Source organism: Cygnus olor, chromosome Z, assembly GCF_009769625.2.
Source record: "Cygnus olor isolate bCygOlo1 chromosome Z, bCygOlo1.pri.v2, whole genome shotgun sequence".
NCBI classification, from domain to species: domain Eukaryota; kingdom Metazoa; phylum Chordata; class Aves; order Anseriformes; family Anatidae; genus Cygnus; species Cygnus olor.
Window position 1 is genome coordinate 81,267,804 of NC_049198.1, and position 20,170 is coordinate 81,287,973.

Consider the following 20,170-nt stretch of genomic DNA (forward strand, 5'->3'; position numbering starts at 1 on the left):
TTGCAGGCTTAGTCGACAGCACTCTGTGATCCTTCTGCCGAGACTGCAACCCTAGAGGGTGAATTAGCACCATAACAGCAAAATCATATAACCAGGCAGAAAAACATTCCACTTCCTCAACCTGCAGAAAACTTTTTATTTACATTTTTTAATGCCTAGGTGCCCTTGACCTGTGAGAAAAAAAAAAAAAATCTCAATAATTTTCTTCAGACAGGATCTTCTGTGAAGCTATTTTATTCGTGATTGCAATGGTGGGCATCCTGCAAGAAGGAGCGCACAGTAAAAGTTTATCATAACCATATATTCCCTATTACCTGACACCTGATTTCTCTCCTGTTTCCTCATTGCCTGAGTACTACAGGTTCACAAGCTACTCAATGCACATCTATACCTTATATGTACAATTTTATTTGACCAACCGTTAACTTCTCCTTTTCCTTTTTTTTTTTTCCTTCTTCTCTTGTGACTAGAGGGCCCATGATTTTTGTTTTTACTGATTTTGCACTGCTCATCCTGTTTTTCTTAGCTATCCTCCTTATTTTGGGACAGTGGGACCTTCCCCTTATCTACTTAACATACTCCCCGCTGCTATGCTACTGTCATGCCTGCACAATCAGTTTTGAATATGCAAGGTTAGTGGAATTTTCCACTGCAAAAACACCTTATATTGCAAAAAAACAACTTTGTTTCTCACAGACCCAAAGCCAAATGCTTGAGTTCTGACAATGCCTTGCAGTGAAGGGGCGTGAAATCCTTGCAGCAGCCCAGCTCCTGGCCAGGTCCTGTCCCTGCAGCGCTGCACCAGTGCTCCACATGTGTGTGCTGTCAGGGAAGGCAGGTTTCAGGAGGACAACAGGGGCATGCATCTGAGCTGCACTGTCCTTCATCCCCTGCTGAAAACACAAGATGCTTTAACTCAGGTTTTAAGCAAACAACAGGTCTGCCTTTCCCAGCAATGTGCCAGTGCAAGGCTCTGTGTGCCACTCTGGCCAGCCAAGCTGGCTGTCCTCCTGCCCTGCAGCCTCTCGGTGCTGCCCAGGTCTGCCACCACAACTGCGTGGTGCCAGGAGTGCCATGAGTGGGTTACATACACATAGCCAGAGCCCTGCACTGTGCTGGAAGTTTTACCTGGGCATAGCAAACTCTGGCTGAGGCTGCAGAGCACCACCCTGGTGCCCATATGTTTTTTTGCATGTGAAGTACCTCACGCACATGTACGGAGTGCCAGGAGCAGAAAACGTCTGAAAGAACACTGCTGATGGAGGGCCCAGGCTGCCCTGCCCACACGGAGGGGCCAGCCATCCTCAGGCAGGTTGCAGGGCAGGCACCAGGGGTTCTGATCCCGTGCCTGCAGTTTCCAGTGACATGACGCTTTCTGGAGACGTGTAGTAGACAGAGAGGTACAGAATCCTGGGCCAGCACAGGCTTGGAAGGACACGTTATGAGGGAGAAACCCTGCCTGTTTGGTGTGGACTCTGCGGGGAACAACAAAGGTGATGATAAGTAGGGCATCCTTTTACAAGGTGTGAGCTTGATGTACGGGGTGGAGGGGCCTGACTACATGACCCCAGCGTGCCCAGGTTGTGGCCTGCCTTTTGTTTGGCCTGGTTAAAGCAAGCTGTGCCTGGGAAAGGAGCTGGTGGAGCAGGAGGAGGGAGAGGGAAGAGGACTCACAGCAGCCTTCACAGCACCTCACTGTTTTGTATGCACTGCACAGCATAGGTGAGTGTCCTGGTTTCAGCTAGGATAGAGTTTTCCTCCTAGTAGCTGGTAGGGTGCCATGTTCTGGATTAGGATGAGAAGAATGTTGATAACATGCTGATGTTTTAATTGTTGCAGAGCAGTGCTTACACTAAGCCAAGGACTTTTGAGCTTCTCGCTCTGTCCTGCCAGCAGGCAGGCTGGGGGTGCAGCAGGAGCTGGGAGGGGACAGACCCAGGACAGCTGACCCAAACTGGCCAAAGGGGTATTCCATACCATCTGACGTCATGCTAAACAATATATAGGGGTGGCTAGCCGGGGTGGGGGAGGTGGCTGCTCGGGAATAGGCTGAGCACGTGGTTAAGATCACGATACCTTAGCAACACTCCCTACATGGAAGAGTTTGCAACCTTCAGAGACTTGTATTTGCCAGCGGGCACTGTTAACAGGCCCAAGGGTTTACTGAGTGAAGCAGCAGGTAAGATGGCATCAAGCATCACCCAGTTGTCCTGGAGATCTACAATTCTCCCTGGAGCTGGTAGAAGGTTGCTCACCGATGATGCATCAAGCACAAAGCAAAACAAGTAAAAGTTCATGCTGTACTACTGCACAGGCATTATGCTGAGGTATCGCAGTAGGACTGATGATTCCGTGCTCCCAGGCTGTGATTTTCCATTGGAGTGGCTGTAAGTTGTCAGATTGTGAGTCATCCCTACCATGGCCTTCCAGCTGTGCCAGCATTTAGCCATTTAGGTGAGCTTGTACATGGCATGATAGGTCACATCCCTAGACTTTGGGAGAAAAGGCTTTGGCTTTTTCTTCTTGGAAGAGTCCAATGGGATAAGGCTCTGGAGGAAAGAAGGGTCCAAGAAAACTGATTTATACTCAAGGATCACCTCCTCAAAGCCCAAGAGTGGTCCATCCCAACAAAGAGGAAGTCAGGCACAAATGCAAGGGTACCTGGAGTGGATGAACAAGATGCTCCCGGACAAACTCAGTCACAAAAAAGATGCACACGAAGGATGGAAGCAAGGATGGACCACCTGGGAGGAATACAGAGACACTGTCTGAGCATGCAGGGATGAGATTAGGGAAGCTAGGGTCTTAACAAAATCGAATCTAGCCAGGGATGTCAAAGACAACAAAAAGGGCTTCTAGGTGACATAGGTGACAAAAGGAAGACCGGGCGAAATATGGACCCGCTGCTGAATGAAACAGGAGAGTTGGTGACAGAGGACAGGGAAGAGGCTTAGGTACTGACTGTCTTCTTTGCCTCAGTTTGAACTAGCAAGACTGGATTTCAGGAATCTCAGGTCCCAGAGGCCAGGGTTAAAGGCAGGAGTAAGAAAAGTGTCCGCTTGGAGGAAGAGGATTGGGTCAGGGAGTGCTTAAAGCAAACTGGGCATACACAAGACTATGGGCCCAGACATGATACAGCCACGAGTGCTGAGGGAGCTGGCTGATTGACTGTGTTGCTAGTCTCAATAATTCTTGCATGATTCTGGTGGCTACAACTGCCCAAGGACTGGATGAAAGCAAATGCCGCTTCAGTCTTCAAAAAGGGCAAAAAAGGGTGACTGGGGGAACTATAGGCTGGTCAGCCTCACCCATACCCCTGGGCAGGTGATGGAACAGCTCAGCCTGGAGACCATTTACAGGCACACGAAAGACTAGAAAGTCACCAGGAGGAGTCATGGATGCATGCAGGGGAAGTCAGTCAACCCTGACAGCTTGGTAAGCTTCTATGATGAAATGACCAACTTGACGGCTGGGGGGAGTGCTGTGGGCATTGTTCACCTGGACTTTGGAGGATATTCACACAGGATCTCCCCGTCAGATCCCCTCAAGAGAAGATGCTGATGTATGGACTAGATGGGCACACCATGGGGTGAATAAAAACTTGTCTGGGTGGCTGGGCCCAGACGGCGGTGACTGCTTGTGGAAGGGGGCCAGTAATGAGTGGACCACCGCCCTGTGGTGCTGCACCAGCTGGGCAAGTAAAGAGAGGGAGGAGGGCCAGCAGAAATGCAACAGGGTACAGAGGGGCTATTTGAGAACAGCTGACTCGGCTCCTGGTTGTACCAGGAATTTCCTAAATCGTTTTTTTCGCTCTCCACGCTCTCTCTCCACTGCCTAGCGGGCCCCACGGGGATGACAGAGTCACCAACCCCCCCGCACGCACGCTGGGGCTTCCCAGCCTGCAGCCACCGCAGCAACCGCCCGCTTCCAGCCCTTGGCGCCGCGCCTCCGGGGGGCGGGACCGGCCTCGGCCCCGCGGCACGTCGGGGACCGGCTCTTCGCCCCGCCCCCCGGCCCCGCCCCCGTGACGTCTGCGGCGGCGCGCTGCGTCATGCGTCACACGGCGGCGGCGCGCGCGGACGGCGGAGGCCGCGGGGCCGGAGCGGGGGCGCCCCCCCCACGGCCCGGCATGGCGGCGGGCACGCGCACAGGTGGGCGGCGGGGCGGGCCGGGCCGGGCCGGGCCATGCGCGCCATCCGCGCCGGGAGCCGCCGCCGCGCCGCCGGCCTGACCTTGAGGCGGGCCCGGGCCGGCCCCGCCCGGAGGCGCCGCGGAGCTCGGGGCCCGGCCGCCGCCCCGCGGGGTGACGGGGGCGGGGCGGGGCGGGGCGGGGGCACGGCGGGGCGCGGCGCTGCCTCCCTGCTGGCGGGGCCGGGCCCGCTCCGCCCCGCCCCGGCACCGGGATGCGCTTGGCGGCGCTCTGAGGCCCCTTCCAGCCCGCAGAGCGCAGCGCGAGCGGACCGCGCGGCCGGCAGGTAGGAGGGGCGCTGGGGCGCGGCGGCAGAGCCGTGCCGCTGCGTGGGGCCGGGGGGCGGCGGCTGGAAATGTGCCCAGTAGAAAGGGACGTGGGGTTGCTGGTTGGCGGCCAGCTGAACGTGTGCCAGCAGCGTGCCTGGGTGTCCAGAAAGGCCGATGGCATCCCGGCCTGCATGAGAACTAGTGTGGCCAGCAGGGCTAGGGAAGTGATAGCTCTTGGACACGGCAGTGGTGAGCCCGCACCTCGAATATTGCGTTCAGTTTGGGGCCCCGACTGCAAGAAGGATGTTTGAGTTGCTTGCGTGTGTACAGAGCAGAGCATCAAAGCTGGTGAAGGGACTAGAAAACAAGATTGTTACGAGAAGCGGCTGAGGGCATCGTGGTTGTTTAGTCTGGAGAAGAGGAGGCTGAGGGGAGACCTCACTGTGCTTTCCACCTCCGTGCAAGGAGGCCGCAGCGCGGAGGCAGTCGGTCTCTTTTCTCAGGTGGGAAGAGATAGGCCATTAGGAGAGGGTCTCAATTTGGGGCAGGTTGTGCTTGGGTCGGGTATTAGGAAGAATTTCTTCATGGAGGGTGTGGTCGAGCATTGGAACAGCCTGCCCAGTTAAGTGATGGAGTCCCAGTCCCTGCAGCTATTTAAGAGATGCGTGGACATGGCACTAAGGTACGTGGTTTAGTGATGGGGACTCAGTAGGCCAGGTGGATGTTTGGGCTGCATGACTTTGAAGGTCTTTTACATTTAAAAATCAATTCAAAATATCATTTAGGTCCTTTTCAATGTAAATGATTTCATTTTTCTGTGAGAAAGCAGTATCAGGTACCAAACACATTTCTTCTTTACTCTTTCCCACGTACCTTTCTGAATTACTGGCTCACACACCAGGTAGGTAAATGTGTTGAAATCGCTCTCCAGGAGGACATGCAAGTGCCACAAGGTGGTGGAAGTGGCAGGCACCTGCAGGTCTGGGTCTTGTAGCAGGGAACATGGTGTCGAAAAGCATTGCGTGTTCCCTTGCTCAGAGCGCTCTGCAGGGTGAGGGAAGCTGCCTGTGCACAAACAGGATGTTGTAACAGAGTCATGGCTTTGTATGTATAGGCAATGCAGTTGATCCATACCTCTTACATCTCTTTTATTGGTTTCTTTTGAGGGGAAAAATGAATGTCTTGGGCACACACACCTGCCATCGCTGTAACTGACTAGTTGTGAAAGGACTTTTGAGTAATATTTTTATAATGGTGCTGGTTTCGGTGACGCTTTTCCACACTGCAGTAGTGAATCTGCATGTCCCACTGCTCCCCTTCCAGCACAGGAGTGACAGAGACTGGTTTAGGTGCAGGTGTGGGTGCTTTAGTGTATAGAATCATTCAGGTTGGAAAAGACCTCTAAGATCATGTCTTTAACGTAGTACTGACAGGTCCACCACTAACCCACGCTAGTAAGGTCTGTATCTGCATGTTTCTTGAAGATCACCAGGGATGGTGACTCAAAAACTTCCCTGGGCAGCCTGTTCAATGCCACATAACCCTTTCAGTAAAGAAATTTCTCCTAATATGTGACCTAAAACTCCCCTGGCAGAACTTGAGGTCATTTCCCCTCGTCTTACTGCTTGGTGCTTGGGAGAAGAGCCTGATCCCCACCTCACTGCAACCTCCTTTCAGGTAATTATAAAGTACAACAATGTCTCCCCTGTGCCTCCTTTTCTCCAAGGTGAACAACTGCAGCTCCCTCAGCTGCTCCTCACAAGTCTTGTTCTCTAGAGCCTTCACCAGCCTCGTTGCCCTTCTCTGGACACCCTTCAGCACCTCGATGCCCCTCTTGTGGGCCGGGGGGGCCCAAACTGAACACAGCATTCAAGGTGCAGCCTCACCAGAGCTGAGTACAGGGCGACAAACACTTCCCTAGCCCTGCTGGCCATGCCGTTTCCGATACAAGCCAGGATGCTGTAGACCTTCTTGGCCACCTAAGCACACTGCTGGCTCCTTGTTCAGATGTCTATCAACCAATACCCCAGCAGGTCCCTTTCTGCCAGGCAGCTCTCCAGCCGCTCTTCCCCCAGCCCGTACCATTGCATGGGGATGATAATGACTCAAGTGCAGGACCCGGCATTTAGCCTTGTTGAACGCATACAGTTGGCCACGGCCCATCGACCCAGCCTATCCAGACCCCTCTGCAGAGCCTTCCTACCCTCATGCAGATCTATATTCCCACCCAGCTTCGTGTCGTCTGCAGACTTACTGAGAATGCACTCGACCCCCTTGTCCAGATCATTGGAAAAGACATTAAACAGAACTGGCCCCAGGACTGAGCCCTGGGGGACACCACTTGTGACCGGCCTCCAGCCGGATTTAATTCCATTCGCCACAACTCTTTGGGCCCAGCCACGCAGCCTGTTTTTTACCCAGCAAAGCTTACGCCTGTCCAAGCCATGAGCAGCCAGTTTGCCCAGAAAAATGCTGGGGAGGAGTGTCCAAAGCTGTACTCAAGTGTAGGCAGACAACATCCACAGCCTTTCCCTCATCCATTAAGGGGGTCACCTTGTCACAGAAGGAAATCGGGTTCATCAGGCGGGACCTGCCTTTCGTAAGGCCGTGCTGATTGGGCCTGATCACCCGGTTGTCCCATATGTGCTGCATGATGGCACCCACGATGATCTGCTCCATCAGCTTCCCTTGGCACCACCATCAGGCCTGTACAGCAGGCCTGTAGTTCCCCGGGTCCTCCTTCCAGCCTTTCTTGTAGATGGGTGTCACGTTTGCTAGACTCCAGTCAACTGGGACCTCACCTGATAACCAGGACATAGCCAGATTGAGCTCAAGTTGGGCTTTGGCCCTTCTAATTTTCTCCCTGCACAGCTGCATGATATCTTTGTAGTCTTCCTGAGTGGCCTGCTCCTTTCCCGAGGTCAGAAACTGTGTTTTTCTTCCTGAGCTCTAGACAAAGCTCTCTGTTTAGCCAGGCTAGTCTTCTTCCCTGCTGGCTCATCTTTCAGCACATGGGGATGGCCTGCTCCTGCACCTTTAGGATTTCCTTATTGAAGAGTGCCCAGCCTTCCTGGGTTCCTTTGCCCTTCGGGACTGCCTCCCAAGGGACTCTGCCAGCCAGTCTCCTAAACAGGCCAAAGTCTGCTCTCCGGAAGTCTGAGGTAGCAGTTCTGCTAACCTCCCTCCTTTCTTCTCCAAGAACTGAAAACTCTTAATTTGTGATCGCTGTGCCCAGGATGGCCTCCAGCCTTCAGATCCCCCACAAGTCCTATTCTGTTGACGAGCAAAAGATGCCTTCCCTAGTTGGCTCACTCCCCAGCTGTGTCACCATTTATCTTCCGCACACTCCAGAAACCTCCTAGACTTTTTCCTCTCTGCTGTATTGTATTTCCAGCAGACATCTGGGAAGTTGAAGTCTCCCGTGAGAACAAGGGCTAGCGATTGTGAGACTTCTCCCAGCTGCTTATAGAATGTTTTGTCTGCCTCTTCATCCTGGGTGGGTGGTCAATAACAGAATCCCACCATGACATCTGCCTTGCTGGCCTTCCTCCTGATTCGTACCCATAAACAATCAATCCTGTTGACGCTCCTTTTGAGCTCTAGATGATCAAAACACTCCCTGTAATGTACAGGGCTACCCCACTGACTCTCCTCCTTACCCTGTCCTTTCTGAATAGTTTATAGCCATACATTGCATCGCTCCACACTGTGGGGTGTGAGTCATCCCACCATGTTTCAGTGATGGCAGCTATGTCGTAGTTTTCCCACTGCACAGCAGGTTCCAGCTCCTCTTGTTTGTTGCCCATGCTGAGTGCATGAAGGGTTCATATCTCAGTTTGCTTACCAATTTGTTTCTGTTTTAATTAGAAAATTTACAGGGAGGAAAAACTGCGTGTATTGAGGCCTATGAGACTTGTGTAGAAGCACAGCATCTGACAGATCTGCATTTACTGCTTTTCTCCTTCAAATTTTAAGGGCTTTTTTTTCTGGCTGCGCAACACTGAGTGTTGTTTGAGTAAACCACTAGTGTGAAAAGAAGCTGGGTCACCTGCAGCTTTGCTCATGTTTTTTCTTCTCTTTTTGATGTAGGAAAAGAGGACTGAGATGTACAACAGTAAAAAAAACAGTATGATGGATTCAGAAAGTTTTGCCCCAGCAGATTCAAAGGAAGAGCTCAGCAGTGACATTACAGATACCTCTGGTAAACATTACCTATGTGGCTACTGTGCAGCCTTCACAAATATAGCAGTTACTTTTCCCATCCAAAAGGTCCTCTTTCGACAGCAGTTGTATGGTTTGAAAACAAAGGATGCAGTACATCAGCTGCAGAAAGATGGAATGAGAAATCTCTACCGTGGCATCCTTCCTCCATTAATGCAGAAAACGACAACGCTGGCTCTAATGTTTGGCTTGTATGAAGATTTCTCATCCTTACTCCATAGCCACACAACCGCTCCTGAGCTCCTCACGCGCAGTATGGCAGCAGTGCTTGCGGGGACTACAGAAGCTGTTCTTACACCTTTCGAGCGTGTTCAGACTTTGCTTCAGGACTACAAACACCATGATAAATTTACAAACACATACCAGGCTTTCAAGGTACTGAAAGTGTATGGAATGAGAGAATATTATCGGGGATTGGTGCCTATTCTGCTCCGAAATGGACCGAGTAACGTACTCTTCTTTGGTCTGAGAGGACCTATTAAACAATGTCTGCCTGAAGCAACTTCTTACAGCACTCATTTGGTCAATGACTTCATTTGTGGAGGGCTGCTGGGTGCCATGCTGGGATTCTTGTTTTTTCCGGTGAATGTTGTAAAAGCTCGTATGCAAGCACAAATTGGTGGTGAATTTCAGTCCTTCTCAACAGTTTTTGTGAAGATCTGGCTGGAACGTGATAGAAAATTGATCAACCTTTTCAGAGGAGCTCATCTGAATTACCATCGTTCTGTCCTGTCCTGGGGCATTATCAATGCAACTTACGAATTCTTGCTAAAGCTGTTATGAAAACCACTTAATCTTCCTTCAGCCTTTCTGTTCATTTGGGTGTTGGCATGTTTGATGTCACTTAATCCCTGGGAACAGTTCCTGCATAGCGTTAAAGGTAATTCGTCTTGGCCTTCACTGTATATGGAGTAAATGGTGATGCATCTAAACCTTGGTGCAATTATGACTAGCTTTTTAAAGTATTTATTTGCCATCAGGTGAATTTACCAATAATGAAACTACTACACAAATGCAAGGTGTATGTAGAAAAGCAAACCAAAACCAACTTGTGTATCCAGCGGCTTATTCCGTATCAACTCCCAACAGTTTTCAACACTCCGTGTCTGAATGCGCTCCACTGTGCACGTTGTAGAACATGAAAGTCAAGAAGGGGCTGATGAGAATTAATTCCCTTGCTTGATAAACTTCAAAATCTTCATTTAAGAACTACATTTTCAAATGTTTTAGGGTCCGAAGTACTCGTTATTGTTCAAAGCTAAATGAACAAATGCGGATGGGGATAACTAAGTTTTTGAATTTTATGCTTAAACTAAGCCTACGCAAACTTTTCTGCCAGCTGTTGTGATGCTTGGCTTTAACAGAACATTTCATTCAGCAGCATAAAAGTAGTTACTGAATGTTGACTCCAGTGTAAGATGACTCAAGTTCAAAGTGGGATTTGTGTGTGTGTGTGCATGTGTGCACGCCTTCATGTGGAAAGGGAAAAGTGGAAGGAGTGAAACAGAAACTATACTGAAGCTTTAAAGTGTCCTTCCTTGTTAAAATTCTTCTACTTGTAAATGTGGAGATTGTTCTGTGGTTTGTTTTTTTTTTTTTTTTTTTTTGCATTACTTCTTTTTCTGTTGTTTTACAGCTATGGGGCCAGAAAGAAGACGGCTCTTTTTGTGAAATTTTGTGAAATAGTTAAGCTTCCCATTGTTGTAGAAGTAGGTCAGGAACAGCTTTTCTGTACTTAAGGTATCTTGTCTTTTGCAAATTACTTTTATTTTTCATTTGGGCTATGAGTTAATTGATAACAAGAAGGTATTTTTTTTACCTGAAAATTGGAGTTCCGTCTCCAATGTGTACACTTAACAGTTCTGTAAGACAGAATTGTACTGCAACACTGAGAAGATAAAATTTCTGGGTCATAACCCGCATTGGTGAAGTCTGTGATTATGGTACAGAAGATACCAGAAGGCAGACAAAGTTTGTGTGAGAAGCAGCTAAGTAGAAAAGATGCAGCACTTGGAGAAGCGTTAAAAGACTTCTGTAGGCAAGTGCTGTTAAAGATTTACAGAAGTGTGCAGTATTGTGTGTCTTACAGCCTTGGAAGTTGAGATGTGTTAGACTACAGTCCTTAGGGAAAAGGACAGGAGAGGGATAAGCATGGTTATTGTAAACCAGGGGAGAGTCTTAATGAAAAGCGTTTCATTCTCCTGGGGACTTCTTTTCATTAAACTGTATATTTAAAGCCACCATCAATTTTTGGAAGAGGGAGGGCAAGAAAGCTTTCAGAAACTTTCCCAAGTTGTTCTTTTCATAAACTTTGTAGTAGCTACTACTTTTCTTGTTTGCTAGACTGTCTTAAAATACTGGTTTTAATCAGTGTGTTATGATTGTAATCACAATATACTCCGTAGCTTCACAGTCAAAAAGAGCCTGGCACAGTGCTATATCTGAATGTTGTGGTTATCTGCATTGAAATAAAATGTTTATTGAATGTTTGTTAGTGGCAGAATCTGATTTTTACCAGTGTATTGTTTTTTGTAATCACTCCTTGATGGAATAAAAAAAGCGTATCCTGTTTGTCCTGTGGAAGATACTGTATGCTTCTCTTAATGTTGCGGAATTTGAAGAGTTGAACCTCAGAGTTTAACGTAAGCCTGCCACTAATTGGTGGTATTCATTACTGCAGCAAAAAACAATTGCACATCTGTTGCTGTCTCTGCTTATGTGGCATGGTTCAATGAACATGGTGAGAGTGTGTAGAACTGTGTTCAAATATATGTGTTCATAGTAGAACTGTGTTCAAGTATAATCTTTCCTTTGTTTTATAAGTACTACCAGTTTTACAACACAAAGTAATTCTATGTTTAACAAATTACAGATCTTTCTTGTATAAGAGGAGAGATACTCATAAGGAGTGAAGAGAGAGGGGTCCAGTGAGTTTTGGCACAGTAAGTCTACATACCAGTTAGAGTGAGATGGAATAGGATGTGTTGCCAGTGTTGGAAAACAGCACGGAAAGAGCTACGGTGGTTCGGCTAAACTAAGAACATATTGGTTCAAGCTAGTTTCAAGTTTGTTTTCAAATATTAACAAACTGATTATAACCAGGCTAACTGAATTCCACATCAGAATTTAAGAGTAGAGCTGACACGCATCTCCAGAGTAATCATGAGCTGGCAGCATTTCTGTGTGTTGTGTTGTGTGTAGCCCAGGGTTACTAGCTTCTCCATTGTTCTTGGGGCACTACAATGATCATTTCCAGCTGAAGGAGGGAAAGGAAATTCTACCGATGATAATGGGAATACTGCTGTGTGACAGAATAATAGCGAGACCTTTGGTGATAACTAGCTTGAGCACAGAACAACATTATAAAAACTCCTCTGTCCCCGAGGCATGTTTCTGTTCTGAATACCTGGTACACCTATTCTAGGCAAATTAGGTCTCAGCAATTCCATGTGTCTTAGATTTGGCCAGTTCTTAGTTGTAAATCAAGATCATATTGAGCAAAGGCACTGTGCCTCTTGCATGTGTTACAGCAAAGTGGCAGTCTGTGCCACAAGTGATGCTGAGGCAGAAATAGCATTTTTTTTTTCTTGCAGGTGCTGTTTTCATTGTGCTTAATGGTAAGTGGCTTTGCAGGAACGCCAGCTTTCACAAGTGGAAGCATGACTGCCAAGTCATGACACTTCACAAGAGCAGCCCGCGGGCCTGCTCAGGCACACCTGTCCCTGACCAAGGTGGGGGAACCAGGTTTCAATTTTATCCTCTCCAATGGGGGCACGCAGTGGCCTTTCACCACTGCACAACGCCATCAGCAACATTTTACAAGAGCAGCAATGCTCTTGGGGTGCTGCCTTCAAGGGTATGAAGAGAAGTCGCTCTACCCAAGGGGTAATGGCTCAGGCAATGGATTGCTCAGCAACACTTAGGTTTGTTATTATCATTCTAGCTTCAATGTATGTCCTGCTTTCTAGGCTTCAGGAGTGAGCTGTTTCTTCCCACAAATGTGCTCAAGCAAAGAAACTAGTAGAGGGAGATGGGTGTATGCAGATTTCACTCTAAAGCACTTTTTTCTCTCTTGGTTCAAGTTAATATGCAAGAAGCAATGAGTGTTACAGAATAAAGCTCAGTGTAGGATAAATACATTAAAATAGATTTTAATTCACTGAATTATTAAATGTTTAATTTATTATGCAAGCAAGAGAAATTGTTCACAAATAGTAAGTTACTGTACAACTCTAAGTACAATATATTCAGAGCAGTTCTGATACTTTTTGTATTGTATTAAAAGGCTACACTTCATACTATGAAATCTCAGGTATTTCAAAATATTTACATGCACAATTTGTTCTAGTATTAAAAACCTTACACTTAAATGAAGATACTTAGTGCGTAAGAAAATGCACCATCGACTAAGATCAGGAAATTATAAGTTTCTTTTTCCTGCAGGACAAAAATATTATGGTTGTCAACCTTCTTTTACTCCTACTTCTTAGAATCTTGTAAACTCAATTTTTTTTATTTTATTTAAAAAAAAAAAGCTTCCATAGGGCAAGTTTATTTCTTCTTGCTAAGGGTTTGTATTTCATAGAACAACAGACCCATTACTTATGGTATCAGGACCTATTATATATTATACATCAGTGTTACCCAAATTAAAAACAACAAAACCCACAAAAAAAAAAAATCTTTACATTCTTATTCTGGTAGCGGGCAAGCTGTCTTTACTGAGTGTCAAAGAGTGCAAACAAATGCGTATGTGGGTATCAAGTGTGCTTTTCCCCCTATCCCCAATAATTCTGTGGGAGGTTACATTTTTCCCTGAACTAACCATGTTTGAATGATGCCCAGTGGCTGTATATACACTGAAATACACACATGTACTTCATCAAAAAATTGCACATACATGAATGTCAATTTATAGTCCCATTAATAGTTTCTCTCCCTCTCCCCACAAATGCATAATGGTGCTACAGTGATGTAAAGACTGACCTCCAATGAAATACTTGGAAAATGCAATTACTCCCACAACATACAGTCACTGGACTATTACAAAAGGAGTGCTAGCTTCAAACAACTGTTTGGTTCCTGTGAACACTGCTGAAAGTTGACATTCCCATGGAGATCTTAGTTATGCAGTTTATCTGCTTCTGCTGACCAGCTATGTTGTGAAAGAAGGAATTACTTTACTATGGAAATCAATGAATATGAAACCATGCTTCTAAAAAACATATTGCATGCTTTACAATTGAAGAGCTCCATCTTCATTAGAAAAAGTATGAAATCCATCAAGTGATTTAACACTTGAACGGTCAAAAAGTTTACAGACACTGGTTTAAGCCACTACTGTTAGTGCAGTCTTTAATATACCATTTAAGTTTTATACAGCTTTGTCCCTAAGACATTTAAGGATGCAAGGTTAAGAATTTGTCTTTTGAAACATAACATAAACTTTTTTTTTTTGGGCTACCTAGAAAGATCCAAAGCTCATTGAATTACTTCAGTAATTCAATAAGGCAATATAAAGATTTAGAAAGACAAAAAAACCTGTAAATCAGTCCTTCCACCAAACTGTAACTGCAAGGCATTTCAGTTATAAGTGATGGAATAGTGTTTCACTAAGTGTTTTATGAAATTTACAGATAAAATCTATTAGCTTTAACTGAAAAGTTCCAAGTCCTGTTGAAAAGGAGTAGTCAAATAACCAAAATCTAATTTTATCTACTTCTTCTAGTTCAAACTTACCACAAATGTAATCAGAAGAGTTAGGTAAGATTTCTACCGCATATATGGACAGAATGCTTATGAATTGTGTTCCAGAAGCATTCAAAAAGTACGAGTGTTTAAAACTAAGAGTGATGCTGTTTTGGAAAATAAGGCATATCCCCATTTATGGTTTCATCAGTGTAATTTTGAGTTCAAGACAATAGTTTCAGCTACAACAGACTTGCTCTGAAGTTATATATCTAAAAATTTTCCAAAGCATGACTTGCTATCTGAGAAGTCTGTGGGCATATATCTGCATGTGAAGTTAATTGAGTGTATTCTTCCTCCTCCAGCTGGGATGATATTCTACTTAGACACTAATGCCAAATGATTCAGTTGGAAAACCATGAGAATTGAAAATTTAGGACACTTACTAAATAATAGGAATTTTGTGAGTTTCATATACTTGATGACTTGAAGGTACTCCTTTAGCACCCAGTTGCTAGAGCTACTGAAAACCCAGCGCAGGAGTAATTGATTAGTCCTCAAATTATCAAATACCTATTACTGAAGGCTTTTTATTACTAAATAAATTCACCAAAAATTTAGAATCAGAGAATCCCAGAATGGTTTGGGTTGGAAGGGACCTTACAGAGCACCCACTCCCACCCCCCCCCCCCCGCCATGGGCAGGGACACCTCCCACCAGCCCAGGCTGCCCCCAGCCCCATCCAGCCTGGCCTTGGGCACTGCCAGGGATGGGGCAGCCACAGCTCCTCGGGGCAGCCTGTGCTGGTGCCTCATCACCCTCAGAGTAGAGAAGTGCATCCTTATATCTTAATCTAAATCTATCTTCTTTGAGTTTAAAGCCATTATTCCTTGTCCTATTGCTATATTCCCTGAGAAAGAGTCCCTCCCCAGCCTTGCTGTAGGTCCCCTTAGGTATTGGAAAGTTGTTATAAGGTCTCTCTGGAGCTTTCTCTTCTGCAGGCTGAACAAGTGTCCAGAGGAGGGCGACGAAGACGGTGAAGGGCCTAGAGGGGACGACACATGCGGAGCGGCTGAGGGCACTGGGCCTGTTCAGCCTGGAGAAGAGGAGGCTGAGGGGGGACCTCATCGCAGTCTACAACTTCCTCGCGAGGGGGAGTGGAGAGGCAGATGGCCTATTCTCCGTAATCACCGGTGATAGAACCCACGGGAACTGTGTTAAGCTGAGGCAGGGGAAGTTTAGGCTGGACATCAGGAAGAGGTTCTTCACTGAGAGGTTGGTCGCACACTGGAACAAGCTCCCCAGTGAAGTAGTCACTGCACCAAGCCTGTCTGAATTTAAGAAGCGATTGGACTGTGCACTTAGTCACATGGTCTAAACTTTTGGGTAGACCTGTGCGGTGCCAGGAGTTGGACTTGATGATCCTTGTGGGTCCCTTCCAACTCGGGTTATTCTATGATTCTATGATTCTATAACAATCCCAACTCCCTCAGCCTGTCTTCATAGGAGAGGTGCTCCAGCCCTTGACTATCCTCATAGCCTTCCTCTGGACCTGTTCTAACAGGCCCATAATGCACAGGAGCCTTAAGTGCCTTAAGTTTCAATGACTTCACCACTACCACCCTGAGTATGCTACCTTCAGAAATTCAAAACCTGAAGAGAATCATCAGGTGTATACATTTCCAACTGTCTTCGCAGGTATCTCCTTTCCACCCAAGCTGAATTTTTGCAAAAAGGCTTTTTAAGAGACAATCTTTGAAAGCATGCTCAGTAGAAAGTGAATCTGAATAACAAAATGACAGCCCTTTTAGGGTAAAGCTTGCTACTGAAATCATTGTACGATTTGTCAGCAAAATCTTAGTTAAATATTCACAAAAGATCTTAGAACACTTATGTGATAAACTCATATGCACATAAGAGACTGAAATGACCGCACAGGATTAGCTATATTACAGTGAAATGACGAGCCTGATGGTTGAGAGAAGAGCAGAGGGCATTGCCTACCTGGACTTCAGTAAGCCCTTTGGCACTGCCCTCCGTAAGATCTTCATAGCGAAGCTGCTGATGTATGGGTGGGATGGGCAACGAGGTGGATACAAAACCAACTGAATAGTCAGGCCCAGAAGGCAGCACAAAGTCTTGTTGGAGGCCAGTGACTAGTGCTGTATGCCAAGGGTCAATACTGGGTCCAGTCCTGTTTTAATGTCGTCATTAATGATCTAGATGATGGGGCAGAGTGTATGTACCCTCAGCAAGTTTGCAGATGACAAAACTGGGAGGAGTGGCTGATAGGCCAGAGGGTTGTGCTGCCATTCAGAGGGACCTTTACAGGCTGGAGAAATGTGCTGTTGGGTTAGGAGCCTCCCAGAGTTCAACAAGGGGAAGTGCCAAGTCCTGCCCCGGAGAGAAACAACCCCAAGCACCAGGACATGCTGAGGGCCACCCAGCTGGAAAGCAGCCTGGCAGAAAAATGATTAGGGGGCCCGGTGAACGTCAGGTTGAACATGAGCCAGCAATGAGCCTTTGCTGTAAAGAAGGCCACTTGTACTCTTGCCTATCTTAGGCAATGTATTGCCAAGCAGCTCAAGGAAGGTGATCCTTTTCCCCTCTCTCCAGCACTCGTAAGGCCATACCTAGAGCACTGTGTCCAGTTCTGTGCTCCCCAGGGCAAGAGATGCATGAAGCTGCTGGAGAGAGTCCAGCAATGGGCCACAAAAATGATTCAAGGACTGAAGCATCTGTCTTACAAGGAACTAAGAGAGCTGGGACCATCTACAGAAAGCAAGGCTCAGGAAGGATCTCATCAGTATCTAAAGGGACAGTGTAAAGAGAACAGAGCCAGGCTGTTTTGGGTAGTGCCCAGTGCTGGGAAAAGAAGCAATGGGCACACATGGCAACATAAGAGTGTCCCTCAAAACATCTGAAACACTTTAGTGTGTGGTTGACTGAGTACTGGAACAGGTTGCCCAGAGAGGTTTTAGAGCCTTCCTCCTTTGGAGACATTCAAAAGCCATCTGGGATATGGCCCTGGGCAACCTGCTGTAGGATGGCCCTGCTCAAGCAGGAAGGCTGGATCAGATGACCTCCAAAGGTCCCTGCCAACCTCTACCAGTCTGGGATTTTGTGATGAACTTGAGGGATAAAACTTGGCATTCATAACTCCATATGTGATTTAATAGTGAACATTAACATTTTTCAGATTTTATGATTAGCCCAGTTAAATCCAAATAGATCTTACTTTAGACTGGAATGCTTCTAATCCATTCCCATACTGACAATACATATGAAGAAATACTTATCTAGTTACACTACAGAAACTTCCTAGTTGAATTCCTCTCTTAATATTAATTTGTAGAACAGTTAGAGGAAATACAACCTTCACATGAGCAGAAATTCTGCAGTGTTCATTTCCAAACACAAGATGAAGGTTTCTGTAACTGATGTGGAAAGCTTCCCACAAAAGAAACCCTACTGACTGAGGAGTAAGAGACATCCACTAACCATACACATTGTAAGAAACATTCTCTTTGATTCATTTGCAGTGGATACAGCACAAGATGTTTAGCTCTGTTAAGCTCTTGTTTCACTGCCCCAGGCTTTTCCAACTAAATTCTGAGGAAAAAAATGCAGATACATCTCCACACAGAACCTCTTCCTTCTAACAATAATCACAAGATATGCAATTAAGGAAAAACAGCCTAGAAAGATTTTTAAGGACAACAAAATATTACAGAAAGTTTACTTTTTTTTTTTCCTAGCCAATCACAAATAACCAAATTAGTAAATAAATGAAAACATTTTTGTCTTTTTGTGCCAGCTAAACTAGCATGCACAAAACCTGTTCATTATCAATCATGGTATAATGGTTTTGGCAACAGAAAAAGTCCTTCGGAACGAAGAGGTGTCATAACAGGGAAGCCTGGGTGAGTTTTAGCTGAACTCCTACCCGCACAAAATCTACATTTTTTCAGATAGCCCACTTCAAGTCATGTTGCCGAAAATTAATCACAAGTGTTATTGTATAAACCAACCAGAACTCAATGGCACAGGATCAGCAGGAGCAGAGTTCTGCCTAGAAGGCTAAAAACACAATGCATGGAGCCTGACTTGCAGATACGGTATGAGAATGTATACAGTGCTGGACTGAGAACTCATGTCATTATTACGTTCTGAGACCATAGTAACTATGATCTTCTCTGGATTTATGGGATTTCGAACACACTTCAACTAAACTGAAGTAATTAAAACCACAAACATCTGAAGGTCCTGTTGATGCACAATGCGCCTAGAACTTTGGCTGATACAAAGAAACACGTCCGCTAAGGCACCCCGAGGCAATCTGACAGTGAGTTGGAGAGAACTTTGTTGTCAGTACCACATCATTGTGAGAATAGAGGGAACGGATTTCTTTTAAGGGACCAGCTTCTTTGGGCAAACAGTCAACAAGTTCGCTGCAGTATGCATCAAACCCCAACAAGCGGATCCCAAAGCCATGCGGGGATGAAATCATCCGGCCATCAGGACTGAAACAAAGCTCTTTGATGTAACCCCGGCCCACATTGGCTTCTTCAATGCAATGAGTCAATCGCAGGGAGCAACGAGGTGAGACAGGGCGCACAGGGGCTCCTTCCTGGAATTCATAGACACAAGTCCACTAAAGGGAGAGTCAGAGAAAGGAACATTGAGAGTAAAGCTCTGCAAATATGCATTCACTACTGCTGCATGTAAAGTAAGTAACAAAGGAATGACCAACACATTGCTTATCTACTCCTTGATAAGCATTTACTATGAGACACTGAAAACTGGCAGGTTCCTTGGCATCTTGTCTTTGAGTGGCCTATGTAAACCAGACATTTAGATTCAGAACTTTTTTTTTTTTTTAAAAATTAAATAGTTGCTAGATACAGCCTTTGAAATCTAGTTTTTAAAAGAGCAAAGCATAATCCTTTGGACAAGAGTTTGCTCTAATGTAGTGAGCATTTAAGTGAAATCTACAATAAAGCAGAACTCAGCCTTGTCCAATTTACAACTGCCCTTTGACATTTTGTGCCCTTAACTTCAAAAGGAAGGTCTTGAAACAAGACAAGTAGATGAAGGAATGTTATGAACAGCTCTATAACCAGCTTGTTACCTGTGAGATGGACAGGGACTTTAATGAGTAATCTAATAATCTAATCTCAAACCAAATGCAAGATCACTCCATGACAAACTAAATTTACGTCATCGTGGAAGACTCAGATTTAATCACAAGACAGAAGAAATGATTTTTGTTCTGTTCAATGTATTCTGTTAAAGTAAACACAAAGGGAACAATACTAATGAGTATTAATAGAAAACAGTAAAGCAGATACTTGGACTCTGGGAAGTTATAACTAGGTCAGTCATCAGTATCAACCAACCCAATATGATATTTGCCTTTTCAAAAAATTCCACAGTTTACAGAATCAGCACTGAAATTTCTAACCAACCTGCTATGCTTCCACTCAGTCATCTACATATTTGTATGCTGCCATTACAAAGAGTGGCTTTATTCCAAAAGTAAATAAAGAAATAAATAGATCAATTTACATCAGTTACCAGATTAAATAAACTATTCGTTAAACACTTAAATATTCAACGAAATCAAGTATTCAAATAATTATTTGGAATGGGTTGCCCAGGGAGGTGGTGGAGTCACCATCCCTGGGGGTGTTTAAGGAAAGGTTGGGACTTGGTGCTTAGGGACATGGTTTAGTGGGTGACATTGGTGGTAGGGGGATGGTTGGGCCAGATGATCTTGAAGGTCTTTTCCAGCCTTTATAAT

At 45.8% G+C, this 20,170-nt stretch overlaps 2 protein-coding genes across 5 annotated transcripts in view; one reads left to right on the forward strand and one right to left on the reverse strand.

Annotated features, from left to right (window-relative positions):
* The first annotated feature begins 4,034 nt into the window (after positions 1-4,034).
* On the forward strand, positions 4,035-11,259 carry SLC25A51 (solute carrier family 25 member 51). 4 transcript variants are annotated; one of them, XM_040541805.1, is made up of 2 exons: positions 4,035-4,151; positions 8,548-11,259. In XM_040541805.1, exon 2 carries the CDS (start codon positions 8,563-8,565, stop codon positions 9,460-9,462), a length of 900 nt encoding a protein of 299 aa, XP_040397739.1. In that variant the 5' UTR covers positions 4,035-4,151; positions 8,548-8,562; the 3' UTR covers positions 9,463-11,259. The 4 variants fall into 4 exon arrangements, with proteins under 4 accessions (XP_040397739.1, XP_040397742.1, XP_040397740.1 ...); XM_040541808.1 differs by lacking the exon at positions 4,035-4,151 and adding an exon at positions 4,367-4,475; XM_040541806.1 differs by lacking the exon at positions 4,035-4,151 and adding an exon at positions 4,567-4,707.
* The window catches only part of DCAF10 (DDB1 and CUL4 associated factor 10), a 29,074-nt gene continuing 19,139 nt past the window's right edge, over positions 10,236-20,170 (reverse strand). The window contains exon 7 of the mRNA XM_040541799.1: positions 10,236-19,021. Within this exon, the coding sequence (XP_040397733.1) occupies positions 18,653-19,021 (369 nt within the window). The 3' untranslated portion in view covers positions 10,236-18,652. The remainder of the gene's footprint in view (positions 19,022-20,170) is intronic.